Below are 25,704 nucleotides of genomic sequence, written 5' to 3'. Positions count from 1 at the left end.
TCCCTTGGTTCTCAGAGTTCTGAATCCAGCATCAAGAAGAAGTTTCTCAAGAGGAAAGGGAAGCCTGACAGCCCCTGGATCAAGCCAGCGAGGAAGAGGAGGCGGAGAAGTAAAAAGAAGCCCTGCTCCGTGCTAGGTAAACACAGAGCCACACACAGGACCCCGGGCGGAAGCAGGCCGTGGGGGGCTTGGGGCTGGGGTTCTGTGTAGGACTTCATTTGAACAGAAGACTCCACTGTTTAAAAAACTAAAAGCATCAGAAACAGCTTTATTGGAGACCCTCGGGTGATGCCAGGGGGTCTCCTTCCAGCAGGCCCCCGTGGTATGGCCGTACGCTGACCGCCCCCACCTTCCCTGTGTCCCGCCGTCAGTGTCCTGTGCGGGCCGGGTCCTGGTCCACACAGTGGCTCTCAGCCCTTTGCTCAGATTCCCTTGATCTGGAGGTAGCCTTGTTAAAGGGACAGCTGGGAAGGGCATGACGTCAAAGTTAGTGGCCCAGGGGCCCCGTCTTTGCAGCTTTGCCGTGGAGGACTTGGCGTAGCCTGAAGTGTGTGTTGCTGAGGTGTTCGGTTGGTGGGCCTCACCACGTGCATGTGACAGGAGACCCCTGCCACCCTCGCTGCGCGACAGAGACCTTCCCTCCGCAGCCAGCCCTCCCCCGGCCCGGGCACCTCTGCTCCACGTCGTCTCCGCAGATGGGTTAGCGCTGTGGAGAACGTTTACGGGTGGATCCTTCTCTCTGGCTTCTCCGAGAGTAACTGAGGTCATCCGTGGTGTTGTTGGCGGGAGGTGTTCCACGCGCAGCTGTCTGTGGTTTGTTTATCCCTCACCTTTTGGACATTTGGTCTCTTTCCAGTTTTTGGCCCTTACAGATAAACTGCTGCGGAGTTTGTGTACACGTGTTTCTAGAGCAAATGCTCTGTTTATCTGGGGTAAACGTCTAGGAGTGGAGAGTGGCTGGGTCATGCTGTGTGTCTCACTTCTTAGTGCTGCCAGCTGTTTCCCGAAGCGCTCGTCCTGCTCTGCGTTCCGTCAGCAGCACGGGAGCGGTCCAGCCCCGCATCGGCCCCCGCAGCGCTTGCGCGGTCAGTCTCTGATTCCAGCGCTGCTGGTTGGTGTGTGGTGCTGTCGCATTGCGGTTACCTACCAAAGAACGAGGTTGCACATCTTAGGGTTTATCTTCTCGTAATGCGTTTATACCTTTTGCTTACTTTAAAATCCGAGCGTATATCTTCTCACTGAGTTGTGACTTCTTTCAGTCTTCTGGATACAAGTCTTTTGCGAGATAGATGTTTTGCAAGTATGTGCACCTACTAAAAGTTTTAAAAAATGTTTGTTGAAGTCTAATTTATGGATTGTTTTCTTTTAAAATTCATGCTTTTCATGATCTCAGAAATCTTCGACTTAACCAACCCACGATGCAAAGATTTTGTCCCGTGTTTTCTTGAAGTTTTATAGTTAGCCCGTACATGTGGGTCTCTGATCCACTTTGTGTGTGTGACTGTGTGTGTGTTGTCGGGCAGCTCACTTTTTTGCCTGTGCATTTCCAGCTGTTCCAGCACCATTGGTTGCATTGACTTTTCTTTCTTCACTTAACCTTTTGAAACTTTGTTGACAGTCACCGTGTGGCTGTTTCTAGACTTTCTAGTCTGTTTTATTGATTGATTTTTCTCTATACCAGCACCGCAAAGCTGCAGGACTTCTTTCTGTCTTGCACAGTTATTTTAGCGTTCTTCTAGATTCCCCTGATAGTGAAGCAGGTTTACAGAGCTGCCCCTGAAATGCAGAGGGCTGCTGGAGGCCCGTGTGTGGCAGTCAGTTTCAGACTGGAGTCAGGTGGCTGGTGGGGTTTGTTGACCCACCAGGCACACGGGCGTGTCCCGTGAACCTCCTCTCCTTCACTCACGTTTCCTTGTCTCTCAACCAGGAAGCATCAGCCAAGATCAGAATACCCCGGGTGGTTTTTGCTGTCGGCTGACAAAAGCCGTTGTAGATCCAAGACTGAAAGTTGTTTCGGGCAGAGGCTTCATCTTCACCATCTTGTGTGTAATGTGTAGAATGCCTGGCTAAATAGTTATTTAAACGGGAGTTTGAATTTTATTTCCTCCTGTAGAGCGTTTAAAATCGCACAAAGGCTGCTCAGTTCCTCAGATTGCTGGTGATTTCTCGCTGGTGGCTGGCTCCTTCCTGTCAGATCTAGGTTCAGACTGTGGCCTGAATTCAGAGTCTTTGGGCACCACACCTCTCTGTGTTATGGCTTGTTCATTTCCCATCGTTGAAGAAATGTCGATGACAAGTATTTAAAACTTGGCTCTGAACTATGGGTGTTTGCCCTTTGCTGGTGGTGTTATTATCCTGTGTAAATGCATGTTTTCACAGGCTTCCTCATTGAAATGCCCTTAGAATGGCAGTTACCTGGGTGGGCCTCCTGGGACTTGTGGACAGGCGCCCCCTCCCTTGACGGGCTCCTCACTTACACACATTCCTCTCCTTGGAGTGTTCAGATTGTGTTGCCCTTCGGTGGGTGATGTGCTTCGTAAACCCCTTCTCGCAGGAGGACGCTCCCTGCGGCCCTGCAGCCTTTCCTTGTGGATCCTGCAGCCCAGGTGTCTGAGGCTGGGCTGGTTCCACAGCAACGCTGCACGTCTGGGGCTTCTTTAGCTGCTGTACAGCAGCTGGTCTTTCAAAGCTGCCATTCAGATTTTACTCTTATATTTTTAAAGTAATATTCACAGAACGTATGTGCACAACGTTTTTATGTGTCCTTGATTATTTGATCAGCTTTTATCTAGCTGGTGTGTTTGTAGAGAAAGGTGTTTCCACATGCCCACACCTTTGCTTTCCTCGACACGGCTGCCCTCTCCCCAGGGAGGTCGTGCGGAAATGGGAACCAGCAGAAGTGCGGGATGGGGGCCCGGATGCTATGTGTGTTTGTTGTCTGAGTGGCTCGCGAGCATCCCATGGCGCCTCCCGTGGGTCGCGAGGCCCCGGCGCACCGTGTTTGACGTGTGTGCCTTTGAACGCAGGTTCCGAAGCGTATGCATCGTCTTCGGGAAGCGCAGAGCAGATGGCACCCAGCGACGGCACGGGGTACATGGAGGTTTCGCTGGACTCCCTGGATCTCCGAGTCAAGGGCACGCTGGCCTCTGACGCAGAAGGTGAGCGTGTGCGTGGCCAGGGCCAGCTGGCGGGGGTGGGGGAGGGTGCGTTTGGTGCCGAGTGGGCAGGACGCGGGGCCAGTGTGCTGTGTCCCTGTGGCGCTCTAGTGAGGCGGCCCCAGGGGTCGGGTGCAGTTGCCCACCAAGGTCAGGAGTCCTGCGAGCCATGCGTGTTTATATGGGGCTCCCAGTGGGAGGTGACCCTGTGCCCTGGCTGCATGCAGGTGGCGTCGTTCTGCACAACGTGGCCTTTTTATGATCCCTGATTCCAGCAATGTTGGTGGAAATGTGTCTTCTCGTCGGTGTTGAGCTGGTGGTGCCCCATGGTGGCATACCTGGAGCCTGGCCTTGAAGTCCCTGGCACTGCAGCTCGGGGGGGTCCTTGGCTCTGGGGCTGGGGCCACACACTTCTCGCTGTCTGAAAGTCTTTACCGGTGGAAATTAGTTAATAGCTGTTTGGCTCTTTTGAAAAATTTCTTTGAAATGAAACGTGGGGAAAATGTAAAATTCCTGTTACTTACACCCCATGGATTTTGCTGCTGTCGGGGTATAACCAATCATTCTTTAAAGGACAAATAACCAGCTTTTAGCGTTTTGAACACTAGAGGACTTTGGGTTTACTTGTTTAGTTTAGGAAATCACATCTTTAGCTTAAGAAGAAAATTGTAGGCTTGTCTGTCAGAGAAGTTAGCCGCTCTTCTTGATGCACACAGAGCAGAAACCCCTCTCCGGTCATTACCTCATGCCTTCCTTCCAGATGAGGTGACGTCTGTGTTCACTGTCTCTAAAGCTGCTCTTAGCTTTGTCTCAGGAAGGTGCTGACTTGGACGCCAGCAGGAAGTAGTGCTCGTTTTACCACATTGCCTGGGGTCAGAGGTGAGAGGGCAGCACAGCAGGGGCGTCTGCTGCCCCTATATGAGCTGAGCCCCGGAGGGTGAGGGAGGTGGCCTCTGCCTTTAATGTGTATGTGCAGCTTCTGGTAAAAGTAAGGGCCACGCTGGCGGGAGCCCCTTGGAGGAGGAGGAGAGGCTGCGGGGTGCCATGTAAGGTGCTTCCCTGAGGGTGTTCCCTGGATTGACAGCCACCGTTGGAGGGACCCGTGGATGTGTCCAGTCATGCAGGGCCTGGGGTGTCAGCACTTTGGAAGGACGAGTCAGGTCCCCCAGTTTTGTGTGCATTTAGTGCTAGGGTTCCAGACCCTCTAGGGGGGCAGCTGTGGGGCCTGAGGCTGGACAGGAGGGCAGGGGGCCTGGGGCTCCTTGGAGAAGGGCCACGTGACCTGGCTGGGTGTGGAGGGTGGGGACGGGTCCTGGTTTGTGGGAGTCCAGGCGAGCCGGCCTGCCATGTCTGTGGGGACTCCCGCTTACCTTACACCTCTACTTCGGAACATGAAACGCGCCTTCCTTTGGAAGCCGTGGCTGGGTCAAGGGGTCTTTCTGGCCACCGGCCTCTGTCCCCACTGCAAGCCGGCCTAGCCGCGGGCGGCCTTCCTCCCGGTGCTGCCCGCCTTGCCCTGCCCGTAAGTTGGGTCAGGCGGTGATGTGCTGTGCCGGACACTTTCTTCGTGATCCTAGTTTTCTTCTTTGTGTTCCCCAATTCTTTCCTCCTTCCGCCTAATAAGCAGGCGCTTTGCGCTCTTGTAGCGGGTGAGGAGCGCTCTAGATGATCAGGAGACAAGCTGCCTCCAAACCCTTTCAGGTTGAACCGAACGTTCGCTTCGTGGCTGCAATTCTAAAATCAAGTGACGAAGACAAGCGCTTCCTGGCTGGGAAGCATGTGGGAAGCGAAGTCCCAGGCGGTCTGGCTCCTGGACCTCGGCTCCTGGGCGGCTGCCCGCGGGCGTGTCTGCAGGGACTGTGTCCCCACTTTCTTGCCCTGCGGAGGTGGGGTGGGCGGGGCCGAGTGTAGCAAAGCTCTCTGGGCCGTGGTGTTGACACGCATTGTGTGTGACCGCAGGGCTGGCCAACGGCCCCGACGTAGGCGAGACGGACGGCCTTCAGGAGGTGCCCCTCTGCAGCTGCCGGATGGAGACCCCGAAAAGCCGAGAGATCACCACCCTGGCCAACAACCAGTGCATGGCCACGGAGAGCGTGGACCACCAGGTGAGCAGGTTTGCGTTCCTGTGCGAGGGGGGCCCCCGCCCGGCAGCACCGGCTCTGCTCAGGAGGATGGTGCTGTGTGCGTGGCCGGGCAGGCGCGGTGGCTGGGAGCCAACACGGCTGCGGGCGCTGCTCCGCTGAGGTCACGCTTTCCCAAAGGCTTTTCTACTTTGCTGTGAACTCGGACGTGGATGGGTGAGAGGCAGAGCTGCACCTGAGGTTGCTCGCAGCCTCTCCACAGGCCCCGTCACCTTCTTTAGAAGGACTGTCTGTGATGAAAGCGTTACAGTTGACCTTCTGAACCTGCTGCTCGGCGTCCGAGCCGCCAGCACTTGGGTCTGTCCCGCTCTGCTCGCTTGGCTTTGAGCCAGCGTTTAGCACTTGTCTCCTGTAACAGAAGTAACAGTAATTCCCATTATCATGTGACGCCTAGCTGGTGGTCAGACGTCTGTGTTCTCCGCTCTGGCTGAATCCGGGTGGGTTCCGCCCACCCTCCTGCGGCCCCGCCACTGGCCCGTGGCTGGTCATTCCCTTTAGTTCCCGAATCTTAGGACTGGAGGTCGGAGCTCGTCCAGGTGCTGAGATTGTCACTGCATTCCGGCCGGCCTTGGCAGGGGCACTGTGAGGTCGAGTTCCTGCCCTCGGTCCATCGTCCGGTGAGAGGTTGCGGAGTGGCGGCTCCACAGTTCTCTTGTTCCTCCTGCAGTGACTCTCCGGTGTCTCTGGAACAGAACTTCCTCACCTTCTGGGGCTGTTTGTGCCCCTGAAACATGCTTCATCCTGCGTTCGCAGCACAACTAGTGACTTCGTGGTCTCTTGCAGCTCTTCCGAGTAATGAGTTGGTGCCTTGATGCCTTCCGGTGCCCCTCCCACCCGATCCCCAAAGTTCATCTTAGGAACTCACAGTCTTTTCTCTTTTCAGTCTGTTACATATACATTTTTTGTTGTAAAATGAAATATAAATCCAGAAAACAATACAAGACAAATGTTCGGCCTAATGAGTCTGTCTAGGGTGGGCCCTCTGGTAACCATTTCCCAGGGTCAGGAAATGGGATTGTCCACAAATAGCTACCACCCGGCTTCTGTTTTCTAAATGGTTTCACCAGCCATACAGGTGTCCCTAGACGCTGTTGCCCACTTGTCCTTTCTCTTCCTTTCCCTTTATGTGTGGAGCAGCCGGGCCATTTGACCCCGTGGTCTGAGCAGTGGCTCCCGTGCTCACGGGGCCTCCAGCGCCCCTGTCTGCAGTTTGTACAGAAGTGGACCTGGCTCAGCTGAGGGGAGTTTAGTCCAAGATAAAGGCTCGTGATATCTGGTTGCCTCTCCTTTTCTGCTGTGGGCAGCTGTTGAGTCTTCACGCCTGTGTTTATTAATTCATCAGAGGTTCCAAAACGGTGATGTTGTGTCGTCTACTGCTCATTTATTAGCTGGATGGTTTCATGAAGAGCCTTGTCACCTCGTCTGCTCTTTTGTTAGCCAGCAGAACATCTCAGAGGAAGGACCGCACTGGTGCTTGAGCCTTCCTCTTTATTTCCCAGTCGTTCAGGTAATGAATTTGTTCTCTGTCATCTTCTGAGGTTGGCCAGTTCTTACTTTTAAAATATCATTATGAACTCATGTGTTTAAACAGATTTGACGGGTTCTAATCTTTGTATTGTTGTTGTTGTTGTTATTATTATTATTATTGAAGCTTCACCCCCCTCCACCCCTTGGCCTGCAGGACCCTCTTCATATTGGACTCTTTTAGGGGATATGCATGGTCAAAAGTATTTTTATAACAATACTGAAAAGTTAAGTGCCTTTTCACTTACTCTTTCACAGGGTGTACAGTGGCATTTTGTACGTTTGCAAGACCTGTATAACTCAGGGAATGAGTGATTTTCATGGTGTTACAAAATCATTCACAGTGCAAGACACGTGGATGGATTTTAGTGTAACGGTACTAAACTTGTGGACAGTGGATTGAGATTTTTACATTGCAGCAAATCTTTTGAGAAACTACCCCTTGTAGAGTTTTGCTGTGGTGTCAGAGAAGAACGTCCACCTTTGCCTGCTCTGAATGCAGAAGCAGATACGAGGTTCATCTGTCTTATTAAACCAGATATTAAAGAGTTTTGTGAACAATATAAAACAATGACATTTCTCATTAACTTTTTTAAAAGTAATTTATTAATTAAAATACGTTCTTTACGTGATAGGTTTATTGCTATTTTTAAATAAATTAATATTTAAAAATTTTCTCTCTTAATTTCTAACACGGCAAATGTTAATAGACGTACCCCATTTGGACACAAGCTCTTTGGGACCTTTGGTGATTTTTAGGACTATAAAAGAGCACTGAACCCGGAGATTTTGAGAGCCATTGTTCTCGATGTTCTCTTTTCTTCATTTCTCTTGTCCCTGTCCTGCTTACTTTCAGCTCAGCTTTGTCCTGGTGTCCTCGTGCCCCGAACTAGAAGGGGGTCCAGGCGCGTTGGGTTTGAGGGTTCCTGGTGGCTGGCCCGCAATGGCCCCAGGTCTTAGGCAGCCCCAGACTTGCTGGGATTGGGCAGGGTTTCTCCCAGGTTGCCTGCTCTTCTCAGCCCCAGGGAGGACCTTTTGGTATCTTGGTTCCCCCCGTCCTTGGGTCCACGAGACACTGCCTCGCTGTGTCCCTCTTCCCCCATCCTCTCCCCTCCTCCTGCCCGGGCACCAGCGTCTAGCAGGACCACCCTTACCCATTTGCATCCTGTGGCCTTTGGTTTTGGTTTAAATATCGTCTCTGGGTTTTGGTTTTGCTGTCTAGTTGCTCTGTTTTTCTGTGGGATTCCAGGAAATTCTTAAGCTGCTGCTATGTTCCCCAAAATATTTTTCTCTTTCGATGCTCAGGTTGCCTTGGCCTTAGCTGGCAGCGGCCCCTCAGAGCTAATAGCTCCTTCGTTCTGTGTCTCCTTCCCATCAGCTTTATTGAGGCATAATTCACACACTTGAGGTCACCTTTCTGCTTGTGTGTCTCTGAGTCACATGAGTGACATGAGTGACTCAGATCACACGAGTGACACATGTGACAGATGCACACAATCGTGCGACCAACACGCTCCCCTGATTTCTGTGCGAGGGAGGGGTGTCAACTCTTCAGCTCGGGCCGGTTTTACATGACTCCTGTCGTCTTGGGGGGTCCACTGTGTCCTTGGGGATTCGGGATGTCTGGTGCTGACACAGGACACCCCCCCGCCCCGCCGCCGCCAGACCTGTGCTGCCTGTATGTTTGGAGATCTCTTTAGACAGCGTGTCCTGCACAGGGCCCGATAGTCTCTGTCTTCCCAGTGGTTTGCTTGGATCATCCCCATTGCACTTATCAAGGTAGTTGGGTTAGTCTGACATCTTAATAGTGCTAAGAATTATGCCATCTGTTCTTCCTTTTTCTTCATTTTCTGCCTCTTGGATTGAGTCCCCCACCCCCCCACCCCCGCTGCGCTGGGTCTTTGTTGTGGCATGTGGGATCTTTTGTTGCGGCGTGGGCCGGCGCTCTCTAGTTGGGGCTCACAGGCTCCAGAGCGCGTGGGCTTAGTTGCCCCGAGGCATGTGGGATCTTAGTTCCCCAGACAGGGATACAGGGATCAAACTCGTGTTCCCTGCATTGGCATGCAGATTCTTAAGCACTGGACCACCGGGGAAGTCCCAGGTTGAAATTTTTTATGATTCCAATTTATTCCACTGTTGGCTTTATTTTTTATGTATTTTCCTCACGTTTTCAGCAGTTGCTTTGGAGTTTGTAACATACATCCTTAGTTTATCACGGTCTTGCTTGAATTGATATCGTACCACTTAACATGTAAGACTCTTACATGTGTGGGCCCAAATCCTGTCTCCCATCTTTTGTCATATGTTTCAGTTTCATATATGCTATTATTTTTGTACATAGTCATCTTTTAGACTGAGTAACCGTAATCATCTCTTGTTTCCCTTTATTTAAACTGCATCCAGAGCGTTCTTCCTCTGTTCCGATCTGATTTCTCTCTGATACCACAGTCCCTGTGCCTGAGGACCCTTCCCCCCATAGTACAAGTCTGCTCATAATGAATTCTCTTTTGTTTGTTTGAAAAAGTCCTTGTTTTGCTTCCAGTTTTGAGAGACACTTTGATGGGTACAGAATTCTGGGCACTTCGGGACGTCGGTCGGTGTTGCCGTCCGAAGGTCCCGAGGAGCGGCCGCGGCCTTTGTTGCTGTAGTCCTCCGCGCTGACCTCTGAGGCTGAGGTGTGGGGTTGTGCTGCTCTCTCTTGGTGTTTGTCCTTTTTAGGTTTCTCTGAGCTTCTTGGACTTGTACCCGGTGTCTCTGTTTTCCTAGAAAATCAGTTCCTGCCCAGTGTCTTTATTTTTTCTCTTTCCGAAACCAGTCACTCGACGCGGGCTCGTGGGATGTCGTCTTACAGCTGACGGAGGCTCCGCACTTGCGTTCTCTTCCCATTTTGGGGTCCGACGGTTTCTGTTGAACTTCCTCCTCGCTGAGTGTACTTGAGCCAGTCAGAGGCCTCCACCTGTGTCTCCTGATGGCCTCGCGGGTCCTGGTGGTGGTAGGGGCCGTCCTGGTGGCTGTTTGTTGCCCCCCCACCCGCTGCTGGAGATCCTGAATGTCCACGACGTGGGTGGGTCTCAGGGTCCCTCCCCCCAGGCAACCCTTGGCCCCTTTTACTTTTCGTCCTGGGATTTTCTCCATGTTCTCAAACACCTGCTTTCTACCCTCTTTTCCTGACCTCTCCTTTGAGGTGTTGTCTGAGGGTTCTTACTGTGGGAAGGGTGCCCCCCGCCCCCGCACCGCGGTCTGCATCTGTCTGTCCCTCCCTCCGTCGATCGAGGGAGCCTCTTTTGCTGCTTTCGTGGAAGCGTCCACGGCTGGGCCAGGGGTTTCCTCTCCTGGGCAACCTTTCCTTTTTCCCAGAGTTACTAATTGCCTCGTTGCTCGCTGTTTGCTTTGTGCCTGCTACCGACCCCACCCCAGCTGATGGGCTTGCTCACTCTGTAGGGCTTTCGGACACATCGGTCCCTCTCAGCGGGGGCCACGTTGCCTCAGCAGCTCCTTGAGGGAGGTTCCTGGGGGGAAGGTCTGGGCCGATCCTCTCCTGTCGCCACAGCTTCACGGGCGCAGTTTCCTCTCACGTCCTGGTCACGTCGCCGTCTGCTCCGGGCTGTCCGTGTCTCGGGAGCCCTGGCCCCCGCTCTGGGTCCTCTCTGCAGAGCCTCCAGCCTTCTCACCTCTTCTCCATTTTCCACATTTTTGACTTTTTGCTTTACTTTAGAAAATTCCCTCCGTCTCCCAGCGCTTCCATGGAAATTTCACTTCTCCCTCCTATTTCTGGTGCTGAGAGCTTGATTTTGTGCCCTCCCTCGTGGCCTCCTGTTCCAGCCTCAGAGCCGCCTGGGCCTCTTTCCTGGGGGCATTGGCCCCATCTGCCCCCCCCCCCCCCCCCCCCCCGCCGATCTCTGGGCTCCATGGAGTCTCTGAGAACGGGCTCCCTTGAGGAACAGGCGAGGAGGAAGCTGGGGCTGGGGGTGCGTCACCCGCACCAGCTGCCAGGAGGCCAGGGTCCTTGTTGGAAGGCGCCAGGGCGACAGCGGGCGCAGGTGGGCCGCCCGAGTGCTGGTGGGTCCTGTGGATTCTCTGTGCTCCCCGCTACTGGTCGTGCTTCCTGGCATGTGTCCTGTTCCCTTTGATGCCCCGGCCCCTAGCCCAGGCTGTTCTCCTCATGTGGCCACCGTGACCCCCTGGTCCGTGAACCGGCGGCACAGCCCTTCATCACGTTGTGGAGGACCCGGCCGCCTTCCTGCTTTGATTTCCTGACATCCCCCTCCCCCGCCCTGTGACATGGCAGCAGCTGACTCGGTCTCGTCTGATTGCAGCTGGGCAGGTGCACGAACAGCGTGGTCAAGCATGAGCTGATGCGCCCGTCCAGCAAGGCGCCGCTCCTGGTGCTGTGTGAAGACCACCGGGGCCGGATGGTGAAGCACCAGTGCTGTCCCGGCTGCGGCTACTTCTGCACCGCCGTGAGTGCCCGGCCCCCTCTGTCCTGCCCTTGGCCTCTGGGGGCACCTGGGCCCCCGGCTCCCTTCCTGCCGCTCACGTGTCTACCTAGGCAGGGCCGCCTGGCCCTCCACTGCGTCCTGCTCGCCAGTGCCTCCGGGACCTTCTCCATCAGTGACTTCATCCACAGATGCTCATGTGGCTCACATGGCCCTCACTTGGTCTCCGTGTGGCCCTTTGTGCTCCTGGGCCCAGAGCCTCTCCCCCAGGGGCTTCTCCAGACGTCACGCCTGTGTGCCCTCGCCATCCTCATCATGCTTTTCTGCTTCTGCTGAAAAGGGGTTCCCAGGGAGAGCACTGCTCCTCGGCCCAGAGCCCTGGCCTGAGGCCGGGTCGCCCGGAGGGCATGGTGTCAGGCGCTCTTTGCCAAGGGCTGTTGGTGGCACCTCCCTCCTCGGGCTTTTGCTTCTGGGAGTGTCTTCCTGGGTGTGTCTTCCGTGGGTCCATCTTTGGACTTATATGCGGCATGTCCCCTGGTCAGAGCAGCTGGAGAGTGAGCCTCGGCCTCCTCGGGGCGCGGGGATGGGGATTTTCTCTCCTTCAAATAGCACGTGTGTGGACGTGCCTTGGGAGGGGCCCCGTGGGCGCAGGGCATCATTTCTTCCCACCCGGAGAGGGGCTGGGAGCCCCCCGGGCTCTGGCTGACTGCCCCCACACAGAGCTCAGTTCTGGGCTTTGCTTGCTCTTCTGCGTATTAGCCCCAATTAAAAGAAGATTTCTGGCCTCCCTGCTTTTAGGGTAATTTTATGGAATGTCAGCCCGAGAGCAGCATCTCTCACCGTTTCCACAAAGCCTGCGCCTCTCGAGTCGATAACGCCAGTTACTGTCCCCACTGTGGGGAGGAGACCTCCAAGGCCAGAGAGGTGACCATCGCAAAAGCAGACACGACCTCCACCGTGACGCTGGCCCCTGGGCAGGAGAAGGGCTCCACAGTGGAGGGCAGGGCCGACACCACCACAGGCAGGTACGGCGTCCCCTGAGCCCTCAGAGTTCACCTGACGATGCCCGTCTTTAATTGTTGCTGATGTCTTCCGACTTGCCAGACGTCTCCCAGCTGGTTCACACTCGCTGTGATTTCTGACACGTGAGGCTGTGAGGCATGCTGACTTTCGTTTGCTCGCTGCCACTGTGCACATGTCTCTTCTGCACTCAGTGTAGTTCTGTACATTTCTTTGCCTGATTTTGAACCAGTATCACGCCATCCTAATTGATGTGGTATCACAGTATTTTCGGTCGAAGCACAGCACTCCCATAGGTAGCTGTTAGTATACACCTGAAACATCGGTCCCTGTGTGTACTTGTCCCTACCCACGTGTACCTGTGCGTGCCTGTCCCTACACATCTGTACCTGTGCGTGCCTGTCCCTACCCATCTGTACCTGTGTGTACCTGTCCCTAAACATCTGTACCTGTGTGTAGTGTATGGTATGAAACATTAGTGTCAGCTGCTGTAGTCTGCTCTTACTGCGTCATGTTTTGGAGGCCCTAGCTGAACACAGAAGAAACAGTCTTTAAAAGAGAAGGGTTGATATTGGAAACATAATTTTCTTCTCAGAAGTATTCAGTAGAAATAGCTGAAGAACTCATAAAGCTAAATGGAGTCAGTCAGCCAGAGGATCAGGTAAGAAAAGGTGTCGGAAGCCTCGTCCCCACTAGTGTGTCCAGCTAGAAGCCAGGGTGATGGAGAGAGAGCCTTTCAAAACAGCAACAAAACCCGTAACCTACGTAGGAAAAAGCAAGCGATACTACACTGATAAAAAAGGAAACTATAAAACTTCACTGAAGGTCATTTAAGAGACTCGAATTGTAGACATTCAAAACTGAATATTGGAATGGTGTCGACTCCTTCATGTTATTCTGTATTAATCGTATTAATCTATAAATTTAATGTTTTTTTTTTTTTTGCGGTACGTGGGCCTCTCGCTGTTGTGGCCTCTCCCGTTGCGGAGCACAGGCTCCGGACGCGCAGGCTCAGTGGCCATGGCTCACGGGCCCAGCCGCTCCGCGGCATGTGGGATCTTCCCGGACTGGGGCACAAACCCGTGTCCCCTGCATCGGCAGGCGGACTCTCAACCACTGTGCCACCAGGGAAGCCCTAAATTTAATGATTTTTGAGTCAAAATTCCAAGGTGTCCCTTGCGTTGGGAGGGCAGTGGACTTTAGATTCAACCTGAAGTTCATTCGCTAAAGCATATTTGAACATTGGGCAAAAAGTCCTGGGAAAGCCGCCCTCACTTCTGAATGCCATTTTTCTCTGGGATTTGATTCTGAGTCTGGGCTCTTCCCTCCAGGGGCTGAGCAGACAGATGGTCAGTGAACCTGAGACCATTTTCACTCTCAGAAGAGCAGTGCAGTTGGAGGGTCCGAGTGAATCATGTTTTGTGTTTTCATTGGTTTCCACAAGAAGGGAGAGTTCCACGTCTCTAAAACTCAGAATTCCACTTATTTCTTCCTCCCCGAAGCACTGCTGGACCCCCGCTCTCAGAGGATGACAAGCCGCAGAGCACAGCCCCCCAGGTGCCCGAGGCCTTCGACCCCATGGGGCCGGCCGGGCTGGGGAAGCCAGCGCCCGGCCTCTCCCAGGGACCTGGGAAGGAAACCCTGGAGAGCGCGCTCATCGCCCTGGACTCGGAGAAGTAAGGCCTGGCGCTCCCTTCCTGCAGACTCCTCCCCTCCGTGTCCTCCTGCATGAGTCAGCCGCCGGCACTTCCGCGCGCGTCCTTGTCCCCCTGCGGCGTCTGGTGCTGGCCAGGGCCACACGTCCCCGCTGTCTGCGCCCCCAGGGCCACGGCATTCCCAGGAGGTCGCTGAGGCCTTCCTTAGGTCTCCTGTTAGCATTGGTCATCAGGACCGTGCACCTTCTCTTCCGTTACTTTGGGAAACGATTGCAGGTTATCGTCCGTTCCACTAAGAGCAAAGTGATCCTCTGAAGGCATAGTGAGGACAGTCCTGGGAGGCTCTGGCACATGTTTCCCTGGACACGTTGACCGTGGCTCTGACCTCAGGATGTTAGGGCCAGTGTCACTCTGTGGCTCCTCGTCTCTGAAAGGAGAGTTCGGAGCAGGTGGCCCGTCGGTTGTCCCTGCGGCTCCCATTACTGCAGCCCCCCGGTGGCTCTGCAGGAGGGCCCGGTGCACCGACCCATGACCCCACAGGTGTCCACTGGTCATGGGGTTCCACGATCAGGACTCCGGCCAGGCCGCGCGGCTCCCTCCCTCAGAGCTTCACCTTCCTGTCTTGCTTCTCGGGAAGTTGTAGTGTTGGGACACGTTCCTGAGTCCCCACAGCTTTTTCTCTGTCCGCCTCCAGCCTGGTCTCTAGCCCTGGTCTTATGGTGACTGTCCAGTCCCCTGCCCTACTCACCGGGTCCAGACTCTGTACTGTGAAGAGGGTGGGTGTAGCTGGGTGTGACATGCTGCCTCCACCACCTCGGGGGTCCCTTGACCTCATGCTATAGAGAAGAAGCAGCTCGCTCTGTGCCCTGCACAGAATGCAGAACCTCAGGAACCATTCTCGTGCTGTGGGTGAAGGAGATGCTCACTAATTTTGGTTATTTTTACTGTGAGATGCCTGGTGGGTGTGGCATCCTTGACCTTGAGGCTGGGCAGGTGGGCCCAACCCAGGCCTTCCCAGCCTGCAGGTGCCGCGCGCGCGCCTGCATGCGTGTGTGTGTGTGTGTGTGTGTGTGTGTGTGTGTGTGTGTGCGCGCGCGTGCGTGTAGCCTGTGCTCACTGCTGTCTTGTGCTTTCTCCGCAGACCCAAGAAGCTCCGCTTCCACCCGAAGCAGCTGTACTTCTCGGCCCGGCAAGGGGAGCTGCAGAAGGTGCTGCTCATGCTGGGTAGGTGGCCATATCTGTCAACGTCTCTCGGTGACTGTCCACCGTGTCCCGCTCTGTCCAGTTTCTCTGGTTGGTGCACACGGGCTCCCCTGGTGTTCAGCCCGTTCACAGTGTTCATGCTCAGTCACGGCAGTGGAAGTATTCTCCAGGAATTCCTCGTTTTTTTTTTTTTGTACGGGTCTTACTTGTGGCACGTGGGATCTTTGTTGCATGTGGGCTCTTAGTTGCGGCATGCGGGATTTAGTTCCCTGACCAGGCATTGAACCTGGGGCCCTTGCACTGGGAGTGCAGAGTCTTAACCACTGAACCACCAAGGAAGTCCCAGGAATTCCCCATTTTTAAACAGGAATTAAGTATGTGATTATTAGGTTAAGAAGAGATGTCGACTCCATGAAAGCAGAGTTAGCCAGCTGGGCTGTTGTGCCGTGTGGATGGAGTTGGCGCCCTCGTGTGCAGGGTGCAGCCCACCTGGCACTTGTGTTTTCAGTGTGTATCTGCCTTTATGGGTTTTTAACACCTGAAAATGTACTGGTCGGGTCCTTCCCAGCTCCGTCTCCTGCGGAGCAAGGGACAGCGCTTTGATTCTGAGCTCAGAGCGTAGGCTTGATTTCTCTGGCTTGAAAAGGCTGATTAAGAATCGTTTAACTTGACAGTAAGTCAAGAAAGAAGCTTAACAATTTGCTCTGAAAAAAAAAAAGGTTTTATTTTATGTTGACTGAAATGGCGATTTTAATCATTTTCCTCGTGGACCTTGTGCGATGCTGAGTTCGCCTTGCCGGTCCGTGGTTGGCCTTGTAGCCCGTCTCCATTCCAGGCTGGGAGCTGTGCTCAGCAACCGCCTTCCCTTTGGGCCTGTCCTGGGGGTCCTGCTCCCTGTGGAGCATCCATCCTGGGGCCCCGCCACCCTCACGCTCGGGCCCAGGCCTGGGGACGGGAGAGACGGGGGAGCCCAGAGTTAGATGAGGCTGTCTGGGAGGAGCGCAGGTGCTGGGGGTATCTGACCACAGGCCTGCCTGTCGGTTCCACCTGGAGCCTTGCCAGCCCTTGCGCCATCCCGGGCTCTGGGGGCTGCACCTGCGGTAACCGGCACCTCCTGTTGGTTTGCAGTTGACGGGATCGACCCCAACTTCAAGATGGAGCACCAGAGCAAGCGCTCACCCCTGCATGCTGCGGCGGAGGCCGGCCATGTGGACATCTGTCACATGCTGATTCAGGTCAGATGCGGTCTTCTTGGGGCCACCAAAGCAAGACAGCCTGGCCTGGGTCCCGAGAGCCGGGCCGCCCAGTAGTGCCAGAGGCTCCCAGGCCCACCCGCCCTGGCTCTGCCCAGTGCCCTCAGCCCCTCCGCTGCCTCTCCTGCCAGTTACGCCGCCTCTGGAGATGACGCACTGCCATTCGGTGTTTGACTTGTTTGAGTTCGTTTGGGTTTTTAGTGTCACCGACTTCTGGCGTGGGAGGGTTTAGCCCAGGCGTGCGCACATGCCTCCTCCTACCCCCCGCCCTGCACTGAGAGCTTGCGTTCCGTGGTCATGTAAATGTGTCCTGGACACCCCCCCCCCTCCGCCCCCCAATCCACCCCGAGCAGGCAGACTGGCCCTGTGTCATCTGGGAAGCACATCGTCCACTCTTGGTGCTGCTGCTCTCTGGGACATCCCTCCCCTGGCCCGTGTTGGGGCCCCTGTTTCCCGGAGGCCACCCTTAAGCCACATGTTTATCTCTGGAGCCTTCAGGAAATTTCCTTTCACCCACGGGTCTGGAGTTTCCCCACAGCCCAGGTTCAGGTCTGGGAGATTTTCTGTCTGGGCTCCAGGTCCCTCCGCAAGCGCCTACGTTTACCTGCTGCAGCTTCTGGACTCAGGCTCCGTCCCGCTTTTCTGGGCGGCGCTCTCGGCGTGACCCTCGGCTCCTCTCGGGGTCTCGTCTGTGCTGCCACGTTTTTCTGTAGCCTCTGGGTCTTCCCACAGTGTTTGGAAGCTTTATACTGGTCTGTTCATTCTGGTCTTTCTTATTTCAGGTTTCCCTCAAATGCCCGGTGGATCCTGTTTGTTTGTAAAGGAAAGGACTGAAATGCCGGTGGTGGGCTCTTGGCTGGGGCCCGTCAGCTGGAGGTTTTCGTGTCGGGTGGGCTTCGGGATGGCTCTGTGTCTGGAGAGGACCGTCCTGTGGGCATCTCTGTTGGGGCCCTGGACGGACACCCCCCTCCCCCAGGTCTCTTGTCTAGTCACAGCTGCTCTGTGTCACTGTCGGCCTGGAGTGTCTGCTTCATCCTCTTCTCACCTGTGCTGTGTGCACAGACTAAGATGTGATTGTATGAAGTGTGGAGCCTGCTTTTGCATTGGTGTTGTACAGTGGGGTTACCTGTTGGTTTAGATTTCTAACACCCGAGACCCATTTGTCAGAACCCTCCCAAGTTTGGCTCACGCCAGAGGCTCCGTTTGGACAGATCTCTTTAAGTAGCATGTAGCCAGCTTCTAAAAAGCTCTGTCTGACAGCCTTGGTATTTTAATAGGAATCTTCAATCTACTTATGCTTACTGTAACTTTTGACATTTAAAATTTATTTCTGATTTCTTATATTGTAGATTTGATTCTCAACCTCTTAAAACAAATATTTCTTTTTTTTTTCCCTCTCCTTTGCTGCCTTCTTTTGGATTGACTTTTGTTTTGTCTCATTTCCTTTCTCTTTATTTGCTTGGAAGTTGTAGTCTTTGCTTTCTTGCCTCCAGAGGCCACTCTGTGATTCTAACAAGTGGCTGTTACTTGCTCAGTCTTGAGACAGAGGGAGGAGGAGGAGGGGGAGGAAGGACGAGGAAGGAGGGGGAGGAAGGACGAGGAAGGAGGGGGAAGAAGAGGAGGAGGGGGAGGGGGAGGGGGCAGAGGGGGAGGGGGAGGGGGAGGGGGCAGAGGGGGAGGGGGAGGGGGAGGAGGAGAGGGAAGAAGAGGAGGGGCAGAGGGGGAGGGGGAACAATTGATGGTCTTCTGACATGACTCTTCCTTTGGAAAAGGTAGTTTCACACTCCTTTGAAAGAATCTATTCCCCCCACACCCCAGCTTTTTTTTTCTTAACGTAAAAACGTGTGTGAGCCACATACAGAAAAATCATTGAAACGTAAGCGTCTCGGTTAATGAGTGGTTCTAAAGGGGCGTGGCCTGATCTGCTTGCCCCCAGAAGCACCATGTGTCCCTCCCCCGTGGCAGCTCTCCTAGCCTGTGTTGTGGCGATCAGGTGTGTGTGCTTCTGCGCGCTCACAGCCCCACAGAGGTCCTCAACCCCATGGCTCAGCTCTGTCCACTTGTAAACCTCACACAGTGTGAATTCTTTGTCTGCCTCTTTCATTCAAAGAGCAAAAGCCTAAGAGTCATTCACTGAACTGCTGCCCCGTTTCCTGCTTCTCCCCACTGGCCGTGATAGTGGAAGACTGTCCGGGGCAAAGAACACAGGAGCTCTGTGTTCTGTTTTGCAGCCTCTTGTGAGTTGTAAGCTATTGCAGAATAAAACATGTATTTTGGAAAAAACCAACGTTTTACACATCAGCAATCTTTATGACTCTGTACTGTCTGCCCGGAGCCTGGAGGCGTGACCGCCTGACATCACTTCAGATTAGATTGTCAGCCTGGTGGTTAATTTGGTGGCCCAGGCTGCAGACTCCCCGACTTGGGGACTGTGCTCTTGTGTCCTTTTCTCCCCAGAACCCATCCGACGTGGGACGGATTTCCTTTGCTTTGCCCCGAATCCGAGGGTGAGGCGCAGCTTTGGTGGGTGCCCACCTCACGTGCCCCCAGAGGGGCTCTGGCCCTGGTCCCAGGCAGCAGGCACCCTCGCTCACGCTTGGGGTCAGTGGAGGAGCACCTGTAAGGAGTGGTTTGGGTATTTCCCGGTCTGTTTAATTTTCATGCCGAGGTCTCGCTGGAAACAGCTCCATCCAGGCAACTGTGGCACGGTGGCCCTGCCACAGGTGGACACTTAATGTAAATAACAACATTAAACGAAACCCCAGCAGGACGCATTCTGGGGCGCTCGGGTGCACGTCCGGTGTGCGGGGGCACGAGGTCAGGGGCAGCTGTGCTGGTCGCCGCCACTGACACCCTCCGGTACCCTTGGCCAGCCCCAGCCTTTGGCCGGCACCAGGCACGCCCGTGGTCAGAGTGACCTGCCGCGCGGCTCTCCGGGCCCGGGCCTGGGTGTGTCCCCACTTGTGGTCACTGCTTTGGCTTCTCCTACCTGGGTCTCCATCTGCTCGCCGGCTCTGGCGCCATCCTGTCCCTCCGTGTTAGTGTTTGCTTGCATCTGGGGTCCATCTCGCCTGCTTTACTTCTGCCTGCTCTGCAGGCCGTGAGCCCAGGAGGCATCTACTAATAGGAAAAGGTGCGTTTTCTAGCAGTCATGGGCCCAGAGGGGAGGGACAGAGCGACAACCGCTGCCCTGCCCCCCTGGGAGCCCAGGATGTGCCGTGGGCTGTGCTCGCCCCGCACCTCCCGGGCCCTCTGTTCCCTCTGGGTGGAGGCCCTCCTTCCACCTCCCTCCGTGTCTCAGATCTCTCCGCGTTGTCTCCTGGCCACCCCTGCCTCTTCCTGGTGACGATCACTAGCCTTTGGGCTGACTTCCCAGGTGTGGTCCTGGGTTGCCCACATGTCCCTGTGCGGGGCCTCCGTGCTGGTGGGTGGGGCCGTCACTGGCCGGCGCAGGTTTCAGACAAGCACACCGAGCAGCCGTCCTCACACTCTACCTGGGTGTCGGGTGGGAGGGCCTGGCCCTCCGAGCCCGACCCTCTGCACCGTTCGGCCCATGGCTCTGCTCTTGGTCATCTGCCCGTCTGGGCCTCTCAGATATGGGCCCTGTCGGGGGCTGCCTGGCCTGTGGGCCCCTCCCTTCCGGGCCGTCCCCCGGGCAGGCTTGCGGCCCGGGCTCTCGCACCCCTGGGTGTTCAGGGTGGTTTGGGGGTGGGGGGGGTCTTGCCAAGTGTGTGCACCCAGTCACAGGCGGCGCCTGGCCTTTCACCGGCAGAGGGCACATCTTGGCCTGTGCAACCTGGCAGAGCATGGCCGACCCCACGCTGGCCTCGTCAGCGCTACGCAGACCCCCACCCCGCACCTTTATCTCGTGTGGTTTTCCAAGTTTCGTTGTTAAAGTTAGCTGCTGTGGAATCCTGGCTCTGCCTCGCGCTCAGGTTGGGCCATCTGACCTGTGTCCCCCACTCGTCTCCTACCTGGATGCCCCTGCTCTCTGACGTTAGCTCTGCTCCGTGGGAACAGCCGAGTCTCCTTCACCATCCCTGACCACCTCAGTTCCCCTGGCTTTCCATGTGTACCATTCTAGGTCTATTTTTAAATTTACTAAACTGGGTTACTTTTGTTTTTTAATTGCTAGTAGTAAAAACGATACTATTTTCAGCCTTATAAGTATTAGCTCTTTTAAAACGTTCAGCTGCCAAACACTTGCTTTGCTGTTAGTGGAAAACCCACTTTAAGGTTGGGTGTTTCAGTTTCACACAGACGATTTACCCAAGCATACCTCCTGGCTCGTTGGTTTCCAAGTACACACTCCATTGGAAAATGCATCCTGGGAATGAGTTTTTCTTCAGTTTGTTTTGGCAGGTGTTTAGAACAGCCGGAGACAGAGGTCTCTGAGGCCCCTGAGCTGGGGCCCCACGGTCCCTGCAGGCTGGGCCACCGCCTGCCTCCTGGCCCTGCCTTGCTGAGTCCCCTTCAGCACCCCTTCTTTGTCTGTTCTGGGGTCTAACCTTCTTTCTTATTTCTAAAAGTGCTGTCACTAACGTTACTGTAAGCATTTCTACCCAATTAGCTTAGAAATGAAATGCTCTTCTTGAACTAAAGTTTTGATAGTTACAGAATAACCATGTCTCTGAATTCTGCTTTGGAAGATTCAGGCTTAGTCGATAGAAAGACTTAATGTAGCCCCTGAGGTCCCTCTGTTTCCAAGTGCTGAGCCTGGGAAATGTTTCCTCGCTGGGTGTGGCTGCGGTGGCAGCTCTCACACCTGAGCTGTCCCTCTTTTCACCAGGCGGGCGCCAACATCGACACCTGCTCAGAGGACCAGAGGACCCCGCTGATGGAGGCGGCAGAAAACAACCACTTAGACGCGGTGAAGTACCTCATCAAGGCCGGGGCCCTCGTGGATCCGAAGGTACTCACTGCTCAGAAGCACACCCCTGTTTCATGTAGAAGCTCCTCGTGAAGAGGAACAGGGCCGGTTCCTTGCTGGAACGTCTTCAGAAATCGGTAGCCACCAAGCATCCACCGGGTTGTCTGGAAGTCGGTAGTTCACCTTACTTGGTTACCGGTTTATTTGTGGAAAATACTAGTGAGCACTGGATCCACTATGCCTGACGGTAGTCAAGCATCTGATAGGGAGTTTGTGTGCAGAGGTGTTCAGCTTCCTTCTTTGGATAGGCACATCTTCTCTCTTCTGTCTTCAGTTTGGAGCAGTTAGGCAAGAAAGAAATAGAAGGCATCCAGATTGGAAAGGGGGGAGAAAAATGATCTCTGTTCACAGATGACATGATCTTATATGTAAAAAAATCATAAAGAATCCACACAAAATATTGTTAGTACTAATAAATACATTCAGGAAAGTTGTAAGATACCAAATCAGTACAGAAATGTCAGTTGTATTTCTATACACTTGTGATGAACTATCTGAAAAGGAAATAAAACAATTCCACTTACAATAGCATTGAGAAGAATAAAATACTTAGGAATAAACTTAACGGAGGAAGCGAAAGAATTGTACACTAAAAAATGCTGAAAGAAATTAAAGAAGACACAGATAAATGGAAATTATCTGGTGTTCATGGATTGGAAGAAGACAGTACATTCCTCCCCTCAGTATCTGCGGGGGATTGATTCCAGGACCACTGCAGACAGCAACCCGCCGATGCTCGAGTCCCTTAATGGTACAGTCAGCCCTCCATATCCGTGGGTTCTGCATCCGTGGATACTGAGTGCCGAGTGTATTGTTAAAATGTCATTGCTACCGAGAACGATCTTCAGATTCAGTGCAATCCCTATCAGAATCCCAATGCCTTTTTTTACAGCTTATAGAAAAACCCATCCTAAAATTCATAGGGAACCTTAAGGGACCCTGAACAACCAAAACAATCCTGCAAAAGAACAAAGCTGGAGGCCTCACACTTCCTGACTTCAAAACTTATGACAGGGGCTTCCCTGGTGGCGCAGTGGTTGAGAGTCCGCCTGCCGATGCAGGGGACGTGGGTTCGTGCCCTGGTCTGGGAAGATCCCACATGCCGCGGAGCGGCTGGGCCGGGGAGCCATGGCCGCTGAGCCTGCGCGTCCGGAGCCTGTGCTCCACAACGGGAGAGGCCACAACAGTGAGAGGCCCGTGTACCACAAAACAAAACAAAACAAACTTATGACAGAGCTGCAGTAATCAAAACCATGTGGTACCAGCCTAGAGACAGACGTATAGAACAGTGAATAGAGTGCCCAGAAATAAACCCTCGCAGATACGATCAAGTGATTAATGTTAAGGGGGCCCAGAGCATCCAATGGCAGGAGAGGGCGTCTTTTCACAAGTGCTGGGAAAACTGGACTTCTACATGCAGAAGGATGAGGTTACAGTTTATTCAGAAATTATCTCAAAGGGGATCAAAGACCTAAACTTAGAGCTAAAATCGTAAAACTCTTGGAAGAAAACAGGAAAATCTGTATGACATTGGATTTGGCAATCATTTCTTGGGTATGACACCAAAAGCACAGACAATAAAAGGAAAAACTAGGTAACTTAAACTTCATCAAAATTTATAAACTTTTGTCCATCAAAGGACACTCTTCAAGAGAGTGAAGAGGCAACCCACAGAAGGGGAAGATATTCATAAATTCTGTATCTGATAGGGCTTTACTATCCAGAATATATTGACAAGTCCTACCACTCAATAACAAACTCTAGCCCAGCTCAAAAATGGGCAGAGTGTGAGTAGACATTTCTCCAGAGAAGATATTTGAATGGCCAGTTAGCACGTGAAAAGATGTTCAACATCATTAGTCATTAGGGAAATGCAGTCAAAACCATGGTGAGACCCTTAGGACACCTATTATCTAAAAATCAGAAAATAAGTGCTAGCAAAGATGTGGAGAAATTGGAATTCTCATATATTGCTGGTGGAAATGTAACATGATGCAGTTAACTGTGGAAAGCAGTTTGGTGGCTCCTCAAACAGTTAAACATAGAATTACTATATGATCCAGCAATTCCAGTCCAGGGTATGTGCCCAAAGAAACAGGAAGCGCGGACACGGACAGGTATGTACACACCTTGTTCACAGCATTGCTTACAGTAACTAAAAGGTGGAAGCAACCCAGTGTCCATTGACGGGCGATGGATAAGCCAGATGTGGTCCATCCATATGATGGAGTGCTATTCAGCCTTACTTCAAAAAGGAAGGAAATTCTGACAAAGGCTGCAACACAGGTGAACTTGAGAACGTTATGCTGAGTGAAAGAAGCCAGAAGGACGAATATTGTATGATTCCACTTATGTGCGGAACCTGGGACAGGCAGATTTAGAGACTGAAAGTAGATTGGAGGTTACCCGGGGTGAGGGGGGGATACTGTTGCTGAGTGGTGACCGAGCTTCTGCCTGGGCTGATGGAGAATAGAGTGAGAATAGAGTGTGGTGATGGTACAGCTCTGTGAAAGCAATTCATGTTGCCACTGAATCACTCTAAAATGGTTAAAAGGGCAAGTTTTATGTCATATACACACACACGCAATAACAGTAAAAATGCTAAATCCCACAGCCCTTCAAATTAATACACATTTTTTCCAACAAAAAAATGATCGTCTGTTCATACTAATTTATCAACTCCTTGTTCCCATCAAATTAACTTCTCACTCGTTTTTCTATGTCATTAAATATTCTGTAACATTATTTCAAGTGGCTGTGTTGTATTTCATGATACAATTTGTGTCATTTTTTTAGATTTGCTGACTGTTTAATATTTATGTTATTTTCGGTTTTTATTGTACAGAATGCTTCAACAGACATTTCATAGCTAAATCTTTGCATGTTTGATTTCTTTAAGACAGATTTCTGGGTGTGTGTGTGGAATTGCTAGATCAAAGTATATAATCATTTCTAAGGCTTTTGATCCCTCTCTCTGAATTGCATCCGGGAGTGTCTGAGCACTCGTTTCCCTGTACTCTTACAAGTGCCGATCATTACAGTTAAAAAAAAAAATTAACAATTTGATATGCAAAAATGATTATTATTTTTTTTTTTACTATTTTAATTTGCTTCTCTCAAAGTTAACTTTTTTTGTATGTAGTTATTTACATTTGTTGTGAATATTTTTTCAAGCTGGTATTTAGTCCTTTGCTTTTGGTGGTTTTTGAGATCTGGAAACCTTTAGTTTTTCTATGACTATCTATAGATAACTGTTATTAATCCTCTCCGTTAGGATGGGTGGGTGAGTTCTGCCCAGTTCTCGGCCAGGGGACGATTTCCCAGCCTCGTCACAGGAGCCAGCGCCCAAGCAAAGCACCACTGAAGAGGCAAGAGGTCAGTGTTCAGGGCTTTACAGAAGCAGCTGGAGCCTGCAGGACAAGTGATTGGAGGAGGTCTGGAGTAGACAGTTCACCGATGAGCTTGTTAGCAGCACTCTGGGTGCTGTAGAAGAAAGGGTCCTTGAAATCCAAGACCAATCAGAGAAACCATTCTGTCTGAAAAGCAGACTGTAGGACAAGATTGAGCTGTCTGATGTGTAATTGGAGTCCCAGAAAGGAGAGAAAACCCAGTGGAAAAAAATTTATTGAAGGAAAAATGGTCATAAATTTCCCAAATTTGGTGAAAAATAACCTACAGATTCAAGAAACTCAGCAGACCCCAAGCTGGATAAATACTAAGGCTGCCACACCTAAATACATCATGTTAAACTGTCGAAAACCTTAACACAGCCCCAGAAAAAACACACAATACGTGTAACCGAACATTGCGAAAATTTGCCAACTTTGCATTTGAAACGACGGAGGCCAGGAGACAATGGAGTGATATCCTTATTGTGCTAAAAGGGAAGAAAAAAACCTCAAAAAAATTGTCAGCCCAGAATGCTACAGCCAGTAAAAGCGTCCTTCAGAAAGCACTTGTGAAATAAAACATTTTCAGGTACCCAAAAGCTGATAGGACTTACTAGCAGGTTTACACGAAAGCTTGTGGGAGGAAAATCCCGTTCTTGGGGAATGAAAATACTAGAAATGGTAAATATTTGTTTTCTTTAAGTTTCTTAAAAGACAAAGGCTGCTTAAAGCAAGAAGAATATTGTAAGATGGAGTTTACACAAACTTGGAAGTGAGACAGGACAGCGGGAGCACAGGGGGAGCCAGTGGTGGATGTGAGCAGGGTCCTCGGGTTTTAGTTCTTTCCTGGGAGGGAATAAGTACTGACCTAAGTGGATGGGAAAGTTGAAGCTTGTGATCCCTACAGAACAGTAAGGCAATAATTTCAAAGAAGTACAGCTTTCAGGAAAACTTTTTAAAAAGCTAGTAGAAGAAGTAAAACGGAATGTTAAAAAATA

General features: G+C 52.5%; 1 protein-coding gene across 5 annotated transcripts in view; it reads left to right on the top strand.

The window, feature by feature from the left end:
- EHMT1 (euchromatic histone lysine methyltransferase 1) overlaps positions 1-25,704 on the top strand; it is a gene marked incomplete at its 5' end in the record, with an annotated part of 146,601 nt that overhangs the window by 95,120 nt on the left and 25,777 nt on the right. For all 5 annotated transcript variants that reach the window (XM_082842891.1, XM_082842889.1, XM_082842892.1 and 2 more), the window contains 9 exons: positions 16-136; positions 3,027-3,158; positions 5,115-5,260; positions 11,137-11,280; positions 12,055-12,281; positions 13,779-13,952; positions 15,073-15,155; positions 16,263-16,369; positions 21,177-21,299. In XM_082842891.1, the coding sequence (XP_082699017.1) occupies positions 16-136; positions 3,027-3,158; positions 5,115-5,260; positions 11,137-11,280; positions 12,055-12,281; positions 13,779-13,952; positions 15,073-15,155; positions 16,263-16,369; positions 21,177-21,299 (1,257 nt within the window). The remainder of the gene's footprint in view (positions 1-15; positions 137-3,026; positions 3,159-5,114; positions 5,261-11,136; positions 11,281-12,054; positions 12,282-13,778; positions 13,953-15,072; positions 15,156-16,262; positions 16,370-21,176; positions 21,300-25,704) is intronic.

This window comes from Leucopleurus acutus (genome assembly GCF_964270905.1).
Source record: "Leucopleurus acutus genome assembly, chromosome: 7".
NCBI classification, from domain to species: Eukaryota; Metazoa; Chordata; class Mammalia; order Artiodactyla; family Delphinidae; genus Leucopleurus; species Leucopleurus acutus.
Note: the sequence above shows the minus strand (reverse complement) of the source record. Positions and strands in the feature narration are given on the sequence as shown.